The following is a 20658-nucleotide window of genomic DNA, read 5'->3' as shown; positions in this document are numbered from 1 at the left end:
GCCGGACGGAAACATGGCCCTGGACAGTGATGACGCAGAGGAGCCGTCTCCAGAGGCCATGGCTCGCTACCTGTCCATGAGGCGTCACACTGTGGGCGTCCCAGACCCCAGGTACTGTATACACCTTGTCTGTCTGTCCGTTTGCCTTTCGTCTCTGTCTTGCCGTCTGTGTGTGTGCTTGCTTGCTTGCATCTCCTTACTGACTGTGTTCTTCTCTATCAGGACGGAGATGCAGGAGGATCTGCAGAAGCTGCCCCCTGGGTTCCCCCGTGTGGCCCCACAGCCCCCCTTCCCCATGCCCCCCACCATGGGCCACATGCACACACTGATGCCCACCCAGAACCCACACCTGCAGCCCACACAGCAGCTGGAATACAAGGTGAGGGATCGGAAGGGATGTGTGTTTGGTATGACAGAGTATAGTTATAGTCCTGACACCTCTCCCTCTCTCTGTCCCTCCAGGAGCAGTCCCTGCTGCAGCCCCCCACCCTGCAGCTGCTGAATGGCATGGGACCCCTGGGCCGTAGGGCCTCGGACGGCGGGGCCAACATCCAGCTGCACGCCCAGCTACTAAAGAGGCCACGGGGACAGTCCCCTCTGGTCGCCAACCCTGTGAGTCCCTTACCTTCCCCTCCCCCCACCCCCCAATGTGTGTTTGTGTTTAAGAGCAAGAACTGGATTCAAATATATGTGTATTTGATTATTTGTTATTTAATACTTATTTTCCATGTATAATGTAAATATAGATAAATAATATAGCCGGAATCAACTATTTACAGTACCAGTCATAAGTTTGGACACACCCCTACTCATTCCAGGGTTTTTCTTTATTTTTGCTATTTTCTGTATTGTAGAATAATAGTGAAGACATCAACACTATGAAATAACACATATGGAATCATGTACTAACCAAAGAAGTGTTATAACAATTCAAAATATATGTTATATTTTAGATTCTTCAAAGTAACCACCATTTGCCTTGACAGCTTTGCACACTCTTGGCATTCTCTCATCCAGCCTCAATCTACCTCAATCATGAGGTAGTCACCTGGAATGCATTTCAATTAACTGTGTTAATTAATTTGTGGATTTTCTTTCCTTCTTAATGTGTTTGAGCCAATCAGTTGTGTTGTGACAAGGTAGGGGTGGTATATAGAAGAGAGACCTATTTGATAAAAGACCAAGTCCATATTATGGCAAGAACAGCTCAAATAAGCAAAGAGAAACGACACTCCATCATTACTTTAAGACATGAAGGTCTGTCAATGCGGAACATTTCAAGAACTTTGAAAGTTTCTTCAAGTGCAGTCGCAAAAACCATCAAGCGCTGTGATGAAACTGGCTCTCACCAGGACCGCCACCGAAAAGTAAGACCCAGAGTTACCTATGCTGCAGTGGATAAGTTCATCAGAGTTACCAGCCTCAGAAATTGCAGCCCAAGTAAATGCTTCACAGAGTTCAAGTAACAGACACATCTCAACATCAACTGTTCAAAGGAGACTGTGTGAATCAGGCCTTCATGGTCGAATTGCTGCGAAGAAACAACTACTAAAGGACTCCAATAAGAAGAGACTTCTGCCAAGAAACACGAGCAATGGACATTAGACCTGTGGAAATCTGTGCTTTGGTCTGATGAGTCCAAAATAGAGATTTTTGGTTACAACTGCAATGCCTTTGTGAGAAGGAGAGTAGGTGAATGGATGATCACCGCATTGTGTGGTTCCCACCGTGAAGCATCAAGGAGGTGGTGGGATGGTGTTGGGGTACTTGTTGGTGACACTGTCAGTAATTTTATTTAGAATTCAAGGCACACTTAACCAGCATAGCTACCACAGAATTCTGCAGCGATACGCCATCCCATCTGGTTTGCGCTTAGTTGGACTATCATTTGTTTTTCACACAGGACAATGACCCAACACACCTCCAGGCTGTGTAAGGGCTATTTGACCAAGAAGGAGAGTGATGGAGTGCTGCATCAGATGACCTGGCCTCCACAATCAATGAAATGTATTTATAAAGCCCTTCTTGCGTCAGCTGATGTCACAAAATGCTGTACAGAACCCATCCTAAAACCACAAACAGCAAGCAATGCAGGTGTAGAAGTACGGTGTCTAGGAAAAACTCCCTAGAGAGGCCAAGGAAGAAATCTAGAGAGGAACCAGGCTATGACGGGTGGCCAGTCCTCTTCTGGCTGTGCCGGGTGGAGATTATAACAGAACATGGCTAAGATGTTCAAATGTTCATAGATGACCAGCAGGGTCAAATAATAATAATCACAGTGGTTGTAGAGGGTGCAACAGGTCAGCATCTCAGGAGTAAATGTCAGTTGGCTTTTCATAGCCGATCATTCAGAATATCTCTACCGCACCTGCTGTCTCTAGAGAGTTGAAAACAGCAGGTCTGGGACAAGTTAGCACGTCTGGTGAACAGGTTAGGGTTCCATAGCTGCAGGCAGAACAGTTCAAACTGGAGCAGCAGCACGACCAGGTGGACTGGGGACAGCAAGGAGTCATCAGACCAGGTAGTCCTGAGGCATGGTCGTAGGGCTCATGTCCTCAGAGAGAGAGAGAGCATACTTAAATTCACACAGGACACCGGATAAGACAGGACAAATACTCCAGATATAACAGACTGACCCACAAACTATTGCAGCATAAATACTGGAGGCTGAGACAGGAGGGGTTGGGAGACACTGTGGCCCCGTCCGACAATCCCCCGGACAGGGCCTAACAGGCAGGATATAACCCCACCCACTTTGCCAAAGCACAGCCCCCATACCACTAGAGGGATATCTTCAACCACCAACTTACTATCCTGAGACAAGGCCGAGTATAGCCCACGAAGATCTCCCCACGGCACGAACTCGAGGGGGGGGGGGGGGGGATTGCCAACCTGGACAGGAAGATCACGTCAGTGACTCAAGTGACGCACCCCTCCTAGGGACGGCATGGAAGGGCACCAGTAAGCCAGTGACTCAGCCCCTGTAATAGGGTTTGAGGCAGAGAATCCCAGTGGAGAGAGGGAACCGGCCAGGCAGAGACAGCAAGGGCGGTTCGTTGCTCCAGTGCCTTTCCGTTCATCTTCACACTTTTGAGCCAGACTAGAGTCATTAATCGGACCTACTGAAGAGATGAGTCTTCAATAAGGACTTTGAGGTCAAGACCGAGTCTGCGTCTCTCACATGGATAGGCAGACCATAAAAATGGAGCTCTATAGGAGAAAGCCCTGCCTCCAGCTGTTTGCTTAGAAATTGTAGGGACAGTAAGGAGGCCTGCGTCTTGTGACCGTAGCGTACGCGTAGGTATGTACGGCAGGACCAAATCGGAAAGGTTGGTAGGAGCAAGCCCATGTAATGCTTTGTAGGTTAGCAGTAAAACCTTGAAATCAGCCCTAGCCTTAACAGGAAGCCAGTGTAGAGAGGCTAGCACTGGAATAATATGATCAAATTCTTTAGTTCTAGTCAAGATTCTAGCAGCCGTGTTTATCACTAATTGAAGTTTTTTTAGTGCTTTATCTGGGTAGCCGGAAAGTAGAGCATTGCAGAAGTCTAACCTAGAAGTGACAAAAGCACAGATACGTTTTTCTGCATTTTTGGAAAAAGTTAATGATTTTTACAATGTTACGTAGATGGAAAAAGAGTAACGCCGAGGTCCTTCACAGTTCTATTTGAGACAACTGTACAACCATCAAGATTAATTGTCAGATTCAACAGAAGATCACTTTGTTTCTTGGGACCTAGAACAAGCATCTCTGTTTTGTCCAAGTTTAAAAGTAGAACATTTGCCGCCATCCACTTCCTTATGTCTGAAACACAAGCTTCCAGGGAGGGAAATTTTGGTGCTTCACCATGTTTCATCAATGTACAGCTAGCTGTGTGTCGTTTGTATTAGAGGTCGACCGATTAATTGGAATGGCCGATTTAATTAGGGCCGATTTTCAAGTTTATGACAATCCGAAATCGGTCATTTTGGACGCCTTTATTTAACTAGGCAAGTCAGTTAAGAACAAATTCTTATTTTCAATGACGGCCTAGAAACGGTGGGTTAACTGCCTTGTTCAGGGGCAGAACGACATATTTTTACCTTGTCAGCTCAGGGATTCAATCTTGCAACCTTACGGTTAAACTAGTCCAACGCTCTAACCACCTGCCTCACGAGGAGCCCGCCTTTTACGCAAATGCAGTAAGAAGCCAAGGTAAGTTGCTAGCTAGCATTAAACTTATCTTATAAAAAAACAATCAATCAATCATAATCACTAGTTATAACTACACATGGTTGATGATATTACTAGTTTATCTAGCGTGTCCTGCGTTGCATATAATCGATGCAGTGCGCATTCGCGAAAAAGGACTGTCGTTGCTCCAACATGTACCTAACCATAAACATCAATGCCTTTCTTAAAATCAATACACAGAAGTACACTGCTCAAAAAAATAAAGGGAACACTTAAACAACACAATGTAACTCCAAGTCAATCACACTTCTGTGAAATGAAACTGTCCACTTAGGAAGCAACACTGATTGACAATACATTTCACATGCTGTTGTGCAAATGGAATAGACAAAAGGTGGAAATTATAGGCAATTAGCAAGACATCCCCCAAAAAAGGAGTGATTCTGCAGGTGGTGACCACAGACCACTTCTCAGTTCCTATGCTTCCTGGTTGATGTTTTGGTCACTTTTGAATGCTGGCGGTGCTCTCACTCTAGTGGTGGCATGAGACGGAGTCTACAACCCACACAAGTGGCTCAGGTAGTGCAGTTAATCCAGGATGGCACATCAATGCGAGCTGTGGCAAAAAGGTTTGCTGTGTCTGTCAGCGTAGTGTCCAGAGCATGGAGGCGCTACCAGGAGACAGGCCAGTACATCAGGAGACGTGGAGGAGGCCGTAGGAGGGCAACAACCCAGCAGCAGGACCGCTACCTCCGCCTTTGTGCAAGGAGGTGCACTGCCAGCGCCCTGCAAAATGACCTCCAGCAGGCCACAAGAGATGTTTAGCAAGAGATGTTTAGCATTAAAAAACTTGAGTGTCTCCCTTGAGAGACTCAGGACAACTGAGCTTTGGAGAAATACGCAGATTTAAAGAGGAGTCCGTAATTTGCTTTCAAATGATCATGATCTTTTCATCAAAGAAATTCATGAATTTATCACTGCTGAAGTGAAAGCCATCCTCTCTTGGGGAATGCTGCTTTTTTAGTTAGCTTTGCGACAGTATCAAAAATACATTTTGGATTGTTCTTATTTTCCTCAATTAAGTTGTAAAAATAGGATGATTGAGCAGCAGTGAGGGCTCTTCGATTCTGCACGGTACTGTCTTTCCAAGCTAATCGGAAGACTTCCAGTTTGGTGTAGCGCCATTTCGTTCCAATTTTCTGGAAGCTTGCTTCAGGGCTCGGGTATTTTCTGTATACCAGGGAGCTAGATTCTTATGACAAATGTTTTTTGTTTTTCGGAGTGCGACTGCATCTAGGGTGTTACGCAAGGTTAAATTGAGTTCCTCAGTTAGGTGGTTAACTTAATGTTGGTCTCTGACGTCCTTGGGTTGGTGGAGGGAGTCTGGAAGGGAATCTAGGAATCTTTGGGTTGTCCGAGAATTTATAGCACGGCTTTTGATGATCTTTGGTTGAGGTCTGAGCAGATTATTTGTTGCGATTGCAAACGTAATAAAATGGTTGTCCGGTAGTCCAGGTTTATGAGAAAAAACTTTAAGATCCACAACATTTATTCCACGGCACAAAACTTGGTCCAGAGTATGACTATGGCAGTGAGTAGGTCCAGAGACATGTTGGACAAAACATGTTGGACAAAACCGAGTCGATGATGGCTCCGAAAGCCATTTGGAGTGGGTCTGTGGACTTTTCCATGTGAATATTAAAGTCACCAAACTTTTTTATATTATCTGCCATGACTACAAGATCCGGTAGGAATTCAGGGAACTCAGTGAGGAACGCTGTATACGGGCCCAGGAGGCCTGTAAACAGTAGCTATAAAAAGTGATTGATTAGGCTGCGTAGATTTCATGACTAGAAGCTCAAAAGACGAAAACAGTAGTTTTTTAAATATAAATATAAATTTGCTATTGTAAATGTTAGCAACACCTCCGCCTTTGGGGGATGCGCAGGCAATATGGTCACTAGTGTAACCAGGAGGAGAGGCCTCATTTAACACAGTAAATTCATCAGGCTTAAGCCATGTTTCAGTCATGCCAATCACATCAAGATTGTGATCAGCGATTAGTTCATTGACTATAACTGACTTTGAAGTGAGGGATCTAACATTAAGTAGCCCTATTTTGAGATGTGAGATATCACAATCTCTTTCAATAATGACAGGAATGGAGGTCTTTATTCCAGTGAGATTGCTAAAACGAACACTGCCATGTTTAATTTTGCCCAACCTAGATTGAGGCACAGACACAGTCTCAATGGGGATAGCTGAGCTGACTACACTGACTGTGCTAGTGGCAGACTCCACTAAGCTGGCAGGCTGGCTAACAGCCTGCTGCCTGGTCTGCACCCTATATCATTGTGGAGCTAGTGGAGTTAGAGCCCTGTCTATGTTGGTAGATAAGATGAGAGTACCCCTCCAGCTAGGGTGAAGTCCGTCACTCCTCAGCAGGCCAGGCTTGGTCCTGTTTGTGGGTGAGTCCCAGAAAGCGGGCCAATTATCTACAAATTCTATCTTTTGGGAGGGGCAGAAAACTGTTTTCAACCAGCGATTGAGTTGAGAGACTCTGCTGTAGAGCTCATCACTCCCCCTAACTGGGAGGGGGTCAGAGACAATTACAATCACCTGACCTCACCCCAATATAGATGGTTTGGGATGAGTTGGACCGCAGAGTGAAGAAAAAGCAGCCAGTAGGTGTTCAGCATATGTGGGAACTCCTTCAAGACTGTTGGAAAATCATTCCAGGTGGAGCTGGTTGAGAGACTGCCATGAGTGTGCAAAGCTGTCATCAATGCAAAGGGTGGCTAATTTGAAGAATATAAAATATATTTGGGTTTGTTTAACACTTTTTTGCTTACTACATGATTCTGTATGTGTTATTTCATAGTTTTGATGTCTTCACTATTATCCTACAATGTAGAAAATAGTAAAAAATAAAGAAAAACTCTTGAATGAGTAGGTGTGTCCAAATGTTTGACTGGTGCTGTACTTTGGAAGTTTTTATGTATTTTCAAATTTCCTATTAAATAGTTATTTACAAATCCATTATTTCAAATACTTGTTTCAAATGCATGGGAGTATTTATTTGTTTTTACATTGTGTGTTTGAGTATTTTTTAATACATGATACTACTTTCCCAGTGTATTTCCAAATACATTCCAATATTCAACTACTTATTTTTTATTTGAAAAAACATCAAAATATGTTCTTCCAAATGCCTTTGAAGGTAATTTAAATAACCTAAATAGTATTTGAACGCAGGTCTTTTTTGTCCAGTCTACTATGCTATGTTCTCTGTCAGTGCCAATGTACCTACTCTGTCTACTGAGTTGAGTGGTTTTATACATCTCCCACCTGTTTTCAGAGTTTCACTGTCCAACATTGTTTGTTCTCATCATGTTCTCTCCATCTCCTCCCGTTCACTCTGTCCCTCCCTCTCGCAGCACCCCATCCCGGCTGTGGCTCCGGTGGATGAGGAGGGTTCTGATGGGGAACCCGACCAGGAGGCGGTGCAGAGGTAAGCCTGGGAGGGGCACAGGGACCGGGGGGCTTTGAGGCGTGACTGTAGAAGCGCTAGTGTTCCTGGGTTACTGGGAGTCGAGGTGCAAGTAGGCTGCAGCACTGCTTTCTGCCACCGGGGGACCGGGCCACTGTTGTTCCGGTGTCTTCTTTCCCCCCCTCTCCATCACGCAACTGGCTTTCATTAGGCAATCAATCAACTCTTCTCCAACTTCTACCAAATCTAACTCTCTAAATATCCTCTTAAAATATGTCTATCTCTCATTTCAAATTATGCCGCCAAATTATCTCGCCACGGCTTCGCTTACACTAAGCTTGCTCAAACAGTCCAATCCTCAAATTGGAACGGGGGGTTGTGGGAATTATCTGATATGTGATTCGTCCTGCCTGAAGGAAGGGGAGGGTGGTTTTGCCCCTTCCCCACGCAAGGGCCAATGAGGACAGAGAGCTGACCAGTGCTGCTTCCTGTCTCCCTCCCCGCGGCCCAGGTACTTGGCGAACCGCTCCAAGCGGCACACGACGCACGCGCTCATGAGCACAGCGCACGGCGCTGAGCCACTGGCAGACTCGCAGAGGCCCCAGGGCTCCCGGCAGAGGGGGTGGGCCCCGGAGCAGCACTGCCGGTGAGGGGCCCCACACTGAGGCTGACAGACACCCCAGGCCAGGGGGGGCATGCATGGGCCCCAACACACAGGGACAGTAATAGAGATAGGGACACAAGCACTAAGATGCACAGACACACATGCACCCCCTTCACTATGCATGGGCCCCAGTATTCAGCGAGGCAGGGATAGGGGCACGGGAATTTTTAGAGACATTCACAGAGACAAATATTCTCACTTTATAATGAGCTGAAAGTCCACACTGGGGGGGGGGGGTATGCATGGTCCCCAGCCAGCACACAGGAGCAGGGACACCAGTGCACCATGCAGGTTACACTATCACAGTCACCAGCTTGGAGCATACGACATCAGGACTTCTAGTGATCCAGGGGTAGGCTAGGTAACAGAACAGTTATCAGAGCCTTGCACCGGGCTCTGAGATCTCCTCCTGAGCTGCAGGTCAGCCATTGGACAGTCTGTGTTGTGGAGAAGCTGCCGTGTCATTGGATGAGGTCTGTCTGTATCAAGCGTCTCAGAGTAGGAGTGCTGATCGAGGATCAGCTCCCCATCTCATCTCATTCATTGTGATCTAAACGGCAAAACTGATCTTAAATCAGCACTCTTACTCTGGGACGCTTGATACATACGGCCGGCCGCTGTTCTTCTGATACTGATTGAACAGTATCAGAAGCTAGCTAGCTATTCTCGATATAGAAAAAAATAAGATGTTTTGGTTTTTTGACTGCAGCTGAAGGACGCTTAGATGTTACAGCCAGATATGGGTTTCTCCAAATGATCCTGTCGATCTGGTCTACGTTTGGATTGGGTATGATGACACAGTGGTGCATTCCTGCTGTGGATCCTGTGTTCACGGCTCTAGGATCAGCTCTGTGTTTACAGTGACATTCTGATGCAGAGAGACCAGAGTAGCTTATGTAAATGTTTTTTTACATTTTTCCATCTGTGTATGACTGTGTGTCTGTGTGCGACTTCACCTCTGTATCCATTTCTGCGACTTCACCTGTGTATTCATTTCTATCTATATCTGGCTCCTGTCTATGCGTCTGGATCTGTGTGTCTGTATGTGTGCGGCTCTGTGCACCTCCCCAGGTCCAGCTACAAGGACTGTAACACCCTGCACTTGCCCATGGAGCGTTTCTCCCCCGTGAGGCGCTTCTCCGATGGGGCCACCACCATCCAGGCCTTTAAGGCCCACCTGGAGAACAGCAGCCTCATCAGGCAGCTCAAACAGGTACTCTACATCCCCAGCTGGCTCTGTACACCCTCCCCTGGTGTTGTAAACCTACACCTAGGGCTGTTACGGTGGCCGTATGTATTACCGCAGTCAAATTCCACATGACCATTTAGTCAAGGTAACTAGGCTTGTTGCACAACATTTCTATAGGCTATGCAACTGTATTCTGAAATATTGCGATATGCCTGGCTTGGCTTCTCTACTTTTCGCAACTCAACAATAATCTGCCCAAATTGCACGCGCTGCATTTCCTTCTGACTGTAGGCAAAACTGTTTTAAACAATCCACAACTTTTTTTTAAAGAAGCAACATTTCCTCTGTGGCCAAATCACTGTTTAGTAGCCTATTTAGAATTATGTTATTTCTTTCTGTATAGACAGGAATAGGCTAATTTGGCAATATAATTGTGGCAATTTAATTAAATTTACTAGCTTTATGGAAGCACTGCCTATGCTAGCATATTAAAAATGTAACCGCATGTAAACTCCATTCGCTATTCGAGTGCAGGCTACGGATGACAAGTTTTCTTTTTGTGGGCTATTCTAAGTCAAAAATAATTCTACACACTCGCTGGCACGAAAATAGGCATGAATGATCAGTTCCCAAAGAAAATTCCAGCGTGGCGCAAAGTTCTATACCCACACTTCAAGGAGAATAGATTAAAAGGGAAACGTGTAGCTCTTGTTGTCGATAAACTGTATTGATTACCAAATGTTCCAAGACACGAGGACGGTAATTCTAAATATTACAAAGTTCCCATAGAGGAGTCGAATAATGGAACACCCAATACTATCCATGGTAGGGATTGTAATCACAAAATATATAAAATATATAGGAAAACAATAAAATACAACAATTGATAAAGAAATAAACCACAACTACACTATAACATTCAAGATGGTAGGGAATGTTGTAAATAATTAGTATTCGACTTTCTATTTATAGTATTTTATAAATAGATAAGACAGCATTAGACAAAAGGATAATTAGCTAAATAATACATCTCCAAATAGAAGGAACTGGAACACAAAAGTACTCAAACAGAGGACATAGAAGGCACAGTATGTGGGTATGTCCAGGTGTATTGTGATGGAAGGGGGGGGTGTGTGTTTTTGTGTTTGGGAAAAGTGTGTTAAGTGAGTGAAAAAGGGAAATGGTTGCAAATCCCAGAGCCCATGTATGTCTGTGAGCAGGGGTTGTGAGAGAGCGCTTTCAATCTTGTGCAGATATGGGATATACATTTTAAAACAAATTATAAATCTAGGTTATTGATTTGTTGGCCTATCATGATGAGACGGTCCCCAACCTTATTCAACAATTTGGTCAGGGGGATATATTTCTTCCATGGGCAAAGAAACTCAAAAGGGTTGATGATCTTAATAAACATTCATTTTGATATGAATCTGCAAATTGTACAAACAGATCCTCAAGGTAGATGGGTGATTTTAAATATGTTATTGGACCATAAACAGATGTGTCTCATTAATATATATGGTCCAAATAATGGTGATCCATGCTTCTTTGAAAATATATATAATAATTTATCAAACCTACAAGCAATACAATGGTGGTAAATTATAAACTGGATCTTAAAGGAAATCGCACTACAAACTATCACCCTCATGCACTTAAGGAAATCACCAATGTCATTGATATATTGGAACTAGTGGAAATATGGAGGCTTAAATACCCTGACCTAATGAGATATACATGGCGGAGGCTCAATCAAGCTAGTCATCTTGACTACTTTCTTATGTCATTCTCGCTGGCACCAAAAGTTTAAAAAGTGTTGATGGGGGACAGAATGTGGTCGGACCATCAAATCATTTTCATATACATTACTCGTACAGAATTCCCACGTGGGCGAGAATATTGGAAATTGAATCAAAGCCTATTGAATGGTAACTTGTTTTTTTAGCTAAGACAGAATAATTTAGAACTGACTTTTTCAGACATAACAGGTCCCCTTATTGTATGGGACACTTTTAAATGTGCCTTTAGAGGTCATGCAATTCAGTACTCATCTCTAAAACAAAGCAATTTAGGTAAAAAGAGCCCATTATAACAAAGGAAGTATGACTAACAATAAAGATAGATAGCAATAATAACTGTAACATAGAGGCACAGAATAAGTGAGAGGAAAAACAAAAAGAAGTGGAAGAAATTATTCAAGAAAAATCGAGTGTAATATATTATAAAAATAAAGCGACCTGGATGTAATATTGGAAAAATGCACCAAATAATTTTTTTAAATCTTCAACATAGAAATGCTACCAAAAATAATTTACTGAAACTTCACCTAACAATATTTTGAGAGGAAGCAAAGTCCTTTTAAAGTATGTTTTCGTTTGTCTCCTCCGTCTCCACTAACCTAAGTTAATTGTATGTATTTTTTTTCTATGAATAATGTAAAATTAACAGCTGTACCGAAAGGCTCATGTGAAGGCCAAATTACAGAGGAGGAACCTTTTGATGCAATTAAACCTTTAAGTCTGGGAAAACTCCAGGGCAGAATGGCACACCAGTGGAGGTATACCAAACCTTTTTTGATGTACTCAGTGGACCATTATTAGCATGTTTTATCAGATACTCAACAAGAAAGTCTGATTTTCCTTATTACTGAAACAGAATCCAAGTGGTAAGTATAAAGATCCAGTCCGTTTAAAAAATGTGAGTTTCCTTACACGTCCGTGTTGTGATGCAAAAATTCGAGCATTGTGCATAGAAGTAAAAAGGTATTGTTGGACATTATTAATCCTGATCAGACAGGTGATTTACATGGACTTTACATGGACATTGGAGATATAATTACTAGAAACAATAAAACACTATGAAACATCTGGGAAACCAGGCCTGGTATTTATAGCTGCCTTTGAAAAGGCTTTTGATGAAGTACGATTGGAATTTACAGTGCATTTGGAAAGTATTCAGACCCCTTTATTTTTTCCACATTTTCTTACGTTAGTTTTTTTACTTTATCAACCTACACACAATACCCCATAATGACAAATCAAAAACAGGGTTTTAATATTTTTGTAATTTTATTGAAAACTGAAATATCATATTTACATAAGTATTCAGACACTTTACTCAGTACTTTGTTGAAGCACCTTTGGCAGCGATTACAGCCTCAAGTCTTCTTGTGTATGACGCTACAAGCTTGGCACACTTGTATTTGGGGTGTTTCGCCCTTTCTCTGCAGATCCTCTCAAGCTCTGTCAGGTTGGATTGGCTGCACAGCTATTTTCAGGTTTCTCCAAAGATGTTAGATCATGTTCAAGTCTGGGCTCTGGCTGGGCCACTCAAGGACATCGTGTGGCAAAACACCAGTCTCATTGTCAACTGTGAAGAGGCGTCTCCGGGATGCTGGCCTTCTATGCAGAGTTCCTCTGTCCAGTGTCTGTGTTCTTTTTATCTTTTATTTTGATTGGCCTGTCTGAGATATGGATTTTTCTTTGCAACTCTGCCTAGAAGGCCAGCATCCCGGAGTCACCTCTTCACAGTTGACGTTGGGACTGGTGTTTTGCGGGTACTATTTAATGAAGCTGCCAGTTGAGAACTTGTGAGGCGTCTTTCTCAAACTAGACACACTAATGTACTTGTCGTCTTGCTCAGTTGTGCACCGGGGATATTCTGGTTAGGGCCAGTTTGTGCTGTTCTGTGAAGGGAGTAGTACACACCGTTGTACGAGATCTTCAGTTTCTTGTCAATTTCTCGCATAGAGTAGCCTTCATTTCTCAGAACAAGAATAGACTGACGAGTTTCCAAAGAAAATATTTGTTTCTAGCCATTTTGAGCCTGTAATCAAACCCACAAATGCTTATGCACCAGATACTCAACCAGTCTAAAGGACAGTTTTATTGCTTCTTTAAACAGACAACAGTTTTCAGCTGTGCTAACATACTTGCAAAATAGTTTTCTAATGATCAATTAGCCTTTTAAAATGATAAACTTGGATTAACTAACACAAATGAAAAACTTGGATTAGCTAACACGACGTGCCATTGGAACATAGGAGTGATGGTTGCTGATAATGGGCCTCTGTACGCCTATGTAGATATTCCTTTAAGAATCTGCCGTTTCCAGCTACAATAGTCATTTTCAACATTAACAATGTCTACACTGTATTTCAGATCAATGTTATGTTATTTTAATGGACAAGAAAATGTGGTTTCTTTCAAAAACAAGGACATTTCTGAGTGGCCCCAAACTTTTGAACGATAGTGTGTTTGGGGGATACAACCATCCTAGATCTGCAGATTTTGCAGTGAAGAGGCAGGATCATTTGTTTTGGTACTGTCCATATGTAGCTTGTTTTTGGTCGCAGGTCCAGGAATGGCTGAAGAATTGCACATTTACCTGGAGCTAACTGTGCAGATAGCACTACTGGGTGATTTGAAAAGTCATAGTCAATCGATCAATTATATAATAATGATTTTGGCAAAAACGTTTATCTATAATTTACAGTTGGTCAAACTATGAGAATAGAAATGTTCAGGACTTTTGTGAAACAGCACAGTATAAAAATATATGGCAAACTGAAATCCAATATATTAGTAGGCTATATGTAAAGACCAGATGGCATTGAGTAGTCTGATGGGTGAGAATATTGTCAAATGCTTGTCAAATTGTGAATGAGCGACTGATGAAGTGTGTGCAGCCTGCACAAGAAACTGCGGAAACTGCGTTTCATGTGACTTAAAACAAAATGTGTCGCATTATGCAGCCCTAGAATGTGTTAAAAATCAGAATATATAGCCTAATGTTTGTTTGTATCACACCTAAAGTGGATTTATTGTGATGGTGTAGGCTATATTAAATGGATTTATTAGACTTGTAGATGTTCCAAAGGTGTGCATCAGTGGCTTATAGGCTATGGGTGGAAGCCAGGAGATGCTAAACATGTTTGTTAATTACGGTCAATTCCCTGAGACCGACAGTTTACTTACATGACAATCACTGGCTGACAAAATGTCATGAGCCCCACAACCCTACCCCCACCTGGTTTATACGCCCAAAGCTAGTACTATAAACCCCCACCTGGTTCTATACACCCCCATTTAATGTGTTTTTCTTTCACGATAGACTAGTCCTGATTTACCTCTACCTGCAGCTCCTAACCGTAGTCCTGCCTTACCCCGTACCTGCTCCAATGTATCTACCTGCTGCTCCTAAGCATACATGCATCCTACATCGGTGCCCGTACTGCCCACAACCCCTGGGGCGCAAGTGTGAATGCCACACAAGCCTCCCTTGACGTCATCCACTCACTTTCCATGTACTTCCTCTTAGTTTGTTTTCCTACACAGTGAAAAGACAGACGTGCTGGGTAAGATTTAGATACTGAGCCTCTTTTAGACTACATACATTCAGTGTAGAGTCAGTGTGAACATCTCCACCTGGTATTGTACTGGTGTTTAATGCCTGGCCCCTGACGTCCTCTATCGTCATACCAAACAGTCTGGCCTCACTGGAAAGTGGTTTATTAATGCATTCAGGGAAAAGAGCGGGTCTTACCGTGATTCAATGAAGGCCTTTGTCACAAAACAACCACTTGCATACGCACGCAGCTAGATAGCTTTCCAAGTGCTCTACTTGTACCCCTGGAAGTTTTAGGTGGTGTGAAACACATGGACTGGCTCTTAATTGAGATCCCATCGATTTAAATGCCTCTTAATTCTCATTCTGTCACATCCGTGCTGGTCCTTATTTACCCTTCCCACCTGATCCTGCTGGTCTTGCCTTACAATGGAACAGGTAGGTACGGGGTATAGCCAGTGTAGAGAGAGGGTGCAGACACTAAAACGCAAGTTGGTTCTTGTTTAGTCTGTATACTTAAAGATCCCTCTCTCCCATCCATCTTTTTGTCCAGGAACCATACCATTTTAGTTTTCCCAGAAACCAGACATTTTTAATTTTCTGCTTTTCATTCAATATTTTTTCCATGTAAAGAACAAGTCATCGATGCACTTTTCCGGCTTAATTTTTCCATCTTTTTTGTCAATTTTTTTTCTCCTACATTTTCTCACCTGCACAACTCCGGGGCTGGCTGAACTATATTGAAATATGTAAAGACAAACGTGTATTTTTTTGCATTGATCTGCAGTCTACAATACTTATTTGGGTAAGTACTGCAGTTCCTAAGTATTGTCCTGCCTTGCCCCGTACGCTTCTGTTTCATTTTATCTTCCTTCTGCACCTAAGCGTGCAGGCAGCAGCCTACAGAAATGTCCATGCTGTAGAAGTGTGAACATGTTTCCATTGATCTCATCCACTTACTCCCACTTAACCTTCAATTAGTTGGATTCCATACACATTTTAAGGACTGATTGTGCAGCGTTGGATTGGGCCACTGAATTGCTTTAGTCATAGTCACTATGTCATACAGTACCAGTCAAAAGTTTAGACACACCTAGTCATTCAAGGGTTTTTCTTTATTTTTACTATTTTCTACATTGTGGAATAATAGTGAAGACATCACAACTATTAAATAACACATATTGAATCATGTAGTAACCAAAAAGTGTTAAAAAATCCAAATATATTTAAGATTCTTCAAAGTAGCCACCCTTGTCCTTGATGACAGCTTTGTACACTCTTGGCATTCTCTCAACCAACTTCACCTGGAATGCTTTTCCAACAGTCTTGAAGGAGTTCCCACATATGCTGAGCAGTTGTTGGCTGCTTTTCCTTCACTTTGCGGTCCAACTCATCCCAAATCATCCTAATTGGGTTGAGGTCATGTGATTGTGGAGGCCAGGTCATCTGATTAAGTACTCCATCACTCTCCTTCTTCGTCAAATAGCCCTTACACAGCCTGGAGGTGTATTGGATCATTGTCCTGTTGAAAAACAAATGATAGTCCCACTAAGCGCAAACCAGATGGGATGGCATATCGCTGCAGAATGCTGTGGTAGCCATGCTGGTTAAGTGTGACTTGAATTCTAAATAAATCACAGACAATGTCACCAGCAAAGCACCCCCACACCATCACACCTCCATGCTTTACGGTGGGAACCACATATGCAGAGATCATACGTTCACCTACTCTGCGTCTCACAAAGACACGGCGTTTGGAACCAAAAATCTCTATTTTGGACTCATCAGACCAAAGGACAGATTTCCACCGGTCTAATGTCCATTGCTCGTTTCTTGGCCCAAGCAAGTCTCTTCTTATTGGTGTCCTTTTAGTAGTGTTTTTTTTGCAGCAATTCGACCATGAAGGCCTGATTCTCCTCTGAACAGTTGATGTTGAGGTGTGTCTGTTACTTGAACTCTGTGAAGCATTTATTTGGGCTGCAAACTGAGATGATGCAGTTTTATATAATTAACTAATCCACTGCAGCAGAGGTAACTTTGGGTCTTCCTTTCTTGTGGCGGTCCTAATGAGAGCCAGTTTCATCATAGTGCTTGATGGTTTTTGCAACTGCACTTGAAGAAACTTTCAAAGTTCTTGAAATGTTCCGCATTGACTGAGCTTCATGTCTTAAAGTAATGATGGACTGTTGTTTCTCTTTGCTTATTTGAGCTGTTCTTTCCATAATATGGTCTTGGTATTTTACCAAATAGGGCTATTTTCTGTATACCACCCCTACCTTGTCACAACACAACTGATTGTCTCAAACGCATTAAGAAGGAAAGTAATTCCACAAATTAACTTTTAAGAAGGCACACCTGTTAATTGAAATGCATTCCAGTTGACTACCTCATGAAGCTAGTTGAGAGAATGCTAAGACAGTACAAAGCTGTCAAGGCAAAGGGTGGCTGCTTTGAAGAATCTCAATTATAAAATAGATTTTGATTTGTTTAACAGTTTTTGGGTTATTACATGATTCCATACATGTTATTTCAAAGTTGTAATGTCTTCACTATTATTCTACAATGTAGAAAATAGTAAAAAATAAAGAAAAACCCTGGAATGAGTATGTGTGTCCGAACTTTTGACTGGTACTGTAGATCCAAGTTGGGGGCACCGTGGGGGGTATCAAGAGGTTAGAGGTCCCTGGCCAGGGTAGAATGGGTATAGAGGGTTTAAAGGCAGGTTGAAGGGGATATTGGGATTGGCCAAGGGTGCTGATGTAACTAGAGTGGTAATAAGGGGTAATCCCATAGACTCAAGTTTCAATGGTGACGTGGTCGGAGTAAACACGAGGCTGCTAGGTCACGGGGGTGAGTCAAACCAAAACAAGCTGCTGTTGATGTTGACGGCACCTCTGCCCTCGGTCAGAGCTAGAGTTATCTCAGCACCCAAAACCACATCAGCTATCTTTGTGCCAGATCTGTTTGTGCTATCATGTCAACTCTTTGTCATGCCAAAAGGATAGGCCAAGCAGATCTGGGACCAGGCTAGATATCAGCTAATCGATTTAACAGTTTAATGTCAAGGCTGTGATGAGAGGTGGCGGAGGGATCTCCAAGGTCATTGTAACAGTGCACAACAAAGCAATAGCGAAAATAAAAATTTGACAATACAGGACCGGTCTGTATTATGGAGTCAACAGCGATTTTAGAAGTGTATGGATGGACAACATGCCTTATATACAAACCTTATGGACTCTGAAATGTATTCAATTAAATTCAAAAAGCTTTATTGTCCATCAAATGTACATAAGAAGGAAATGGTCTTTTGACATCAAATCTTATTTGCCACATGCGACAAATACAACGGGTGTAGACCTTACCGTAAAATGCTTACTTACAGGCCCTTAACTCTTATTTTTCGTAATACTGCATTGTTGGTTAAGAAAATATTTACTAAATAAACTAAAGTAAAAGAGCAACAATAAAATAACAGTAACGAGACTATATACAGGGGGTACCGGTACCAAGTCAATTGTGGGTGTACAGATTAGTCGAGGTAATATTTAAAGTTGAAGTCGGAAGTTTACATACACCTTAGCCAAATACATTTAAACTCAGTTTTTCACAATCCCTGACATTTAATCCTAGATAAATTCCCTGTCTTAGGTCAGTTAGGATCACCACTTCATTTTAAGAATGTGAAATGTCAGAATAATAGTAGAGAGAATGATTTATTTCAGTTTATTTCTTTCATCACATTCACAGTGAGTCAGAAGTTTACATACACTCAATTAGTATTTGGTAGCATTGCCTTTTTAAATTGATTCACTTGGGTCAAACGTTTCGGGTAGCCTTCCACAAGCTTCTCACAATAAGTTGGGTGAATTTGGCTCATTCCTCCTGACAGAGCTGGTGTAACTGAGTGAGGTTTGTAGGCCTCTTTGCTCGCTCACTCTTTTTCAGTTCTGCCCGCAAATGTTCTATAGGATCGAGGTCAGGGCTTTGTGATGGCCACTCCAATACCTTGACTTTGTTGTCCTTAAGCCAAACTATAGTTTAATTAACAAGGAATTTGTGGAGGAGTTGAAAAACGAGTTTTAATGACTCCAACCTAAGTGCATGTAAACTTCCGACTTCAACTGTACATGTAGGTAGGGGTAAAGTGACTATGCATAGATAATAAACAGTGAGTAGCAGCAGCATAAACAGGGGGGGTTCACGGCAAGTAGTCCGGGTCGCCATTTGATTAGCTGGTCAGCGGTCTTATAGCTTGGGGGTAAAAGCTGTTAAGAAGCCTTTTGGATCTAGACTTGGATTGATTTGAGTCTTGTTTATCGTTGCATTCTATTATCATTGGATGGGGGTATTCTGAGTGAAAGTGACAGCAAATAATGCTATTCCTTATATTTCGGGTGCCACTGTCTTTCTTTGTGTGGTCTCTAACGACAATATGTTTGTGTGTTTGTGCGCGTATGTGTACCAGGAGTGTGAGCAGCTGCAGAAGATGTACGCTAACCCCCAGGACGAGAGGCTGCTTGAGCATACACAACAACAGCATTTCCTGTACCAGCAGGAGCAGCAGATTCTACACCAGCAGATACAGGTCATTGTGACACACACTGACAGACATGGACACACACACACACACACACACAGAGAACGACACGCACACTGCATAGTTTGTATCAGCGGGAGCAGCGTTTTCTACACTAGCAGATGCAAGTCACTATGACCCTAGCCTAGACATTTCTGTCCCCATCTCTTCTCTCTCTGAAAGACACTCGCACACCATGAAATGCAGGTCGATGTGACACAAATACAGTAAACACATGCCATGATGTGTTCCTAAATAGTTTTTCCATTATCTGTATCTTTCTCCACCTTCTGCAGGCCCTGTCTTTGGGACACGGAGAGTGCCAGCCCAGTCACCTTACCCATCAGCTCCAGAGGTGAGAACACCACACACACAACAACTCTGAGCGAGAGACTAATGATAATCATTGGTGACTAAAAACAAGCTTTTATTTTTAGACACATAGGTTCAAAATAACACACTCAATGGCAATAGTCTGCTAAACACATGTGATGTAGCTCAGAGAAGCCAGGCTTTTGTGGCGCTCTATTAATTTGAGTGTTATTTACATCCCTGTCTGTTCTCTCCCTTCCCTTAGGTTGCGTATCCAGCAATCCAGCCCACCGCCTACACATCCCAGCAACCACTTGCTCAGACAGCCCAATCAGAGTCCCCCTCCAACAGCGATGATGCAGGGCCATGGTGAGTTCTAACTCCACCCCTTAGCCTTACTTGTCTTTCTTTATTGGACTAAAGGACCGAATGATCTGTCAATATGACAGCATTGTTAATGATCCCTTATTAGGACAAAGTGATGGTTGAAATAACCCGTTTGTAGGTACAGTAGCTCTCTTCTGACTGACTGATCTCTCCCTCCTTCCCACAGGTGTGCCATCAGCGGTTCAGTACCAGCACGGCCCCGCCCTCTATCAGCCCTCCAGCGGGAGTCCTCCCCCTTGCGGCCTGCGCCCCGTCACCCTGCCCCCCCAGCAGCAGCAGCCCTGCTCCTCCTCCCGTGGCGGGGGTGTACCCATGCCCCAGCAGCAGGTGACTATCCAGGTGCAGGAGGTAGAGCTGGGAGGGGGCGGGGCCCAACAGCGCCAGCAGCATGCCTTCCTTTCCACGCCGTGCGCCCACCGGGTCCTGGGGAAGCAGCTGAGTGCAGACAACGCCGAGACCCACAGGTGACCCTCACACCGCTGCTCACTTTGCGCCTGCCTTTTTCCCTTTGCACATCTTTT

The 20658-nt window shown here is 43.2% G+C and overlaps 1 protein-coding gene across 4 annotated transcripts in view; it reads left to right on the top strand.

The window, feature by feature from the left end:
• LOC129822001 (serine/threonine-protein kinase SIK3 homolog) overlaps positions 1-20658 on the top strand; it is a 49649-nt gene that overhangs the window by 22709 nt on the left and 6282 nt on the right. Inside the window, exons 11-20 of one of the 4 annotated variants that reach the window (XM_055879817.1) lie at positions 2-111; positions 223-379; positions 463-612; positions 7611-7684; positions 8175-8309; positions 9399-9540; positions 19328-19447; positions 19735-19793; positions 20016-20119; positions 20304-20601. In XM_055879817.1, coding sequence (XP_055735792.1) covers positions 2-111; positions 223-379; positions 463-612; positions 7611-7684; positions 8175-8309; positions 9399-9540; positions 19328-19447; positions 19735-19793; positions 20016-20119; positions 20304-20601 — 1349 coding nt within the window. Of the gene's footprint in view, position 1; positions 112-222; positions 380-462; positions 613-7610; positions 7685-8174; positions 8310-9398; positions 9543-19320; positions 19448-19734; positions 19794-20015; positions 20120-20303; positions 20602-20658 lie in introns of all 4 variants that reach the window. The other 3 variants (XM_055879816.1, XM_055879819.1, XM_055879818.1) reach the window with 3 other exon arrangements.

This window comes from Salvelinus fontinalis, chromosome 24 (genome assembly GCF_029448725.1).
Source record: "Salvelinus fontinalis isolate EN_2023a chromosome 24, ASM2944872v1, whole genome shotgun sequence".
Taxonomy (NCBI): Eukaryota; Metazoa; Chordata; class Actinopteri; order Salmoniformes; family Salmonidae; genus Salvelinus; species Salvelinus fontinalis.
This window is presented reverse-complemented; position numbering and strand designations above follow the sequence as displayed.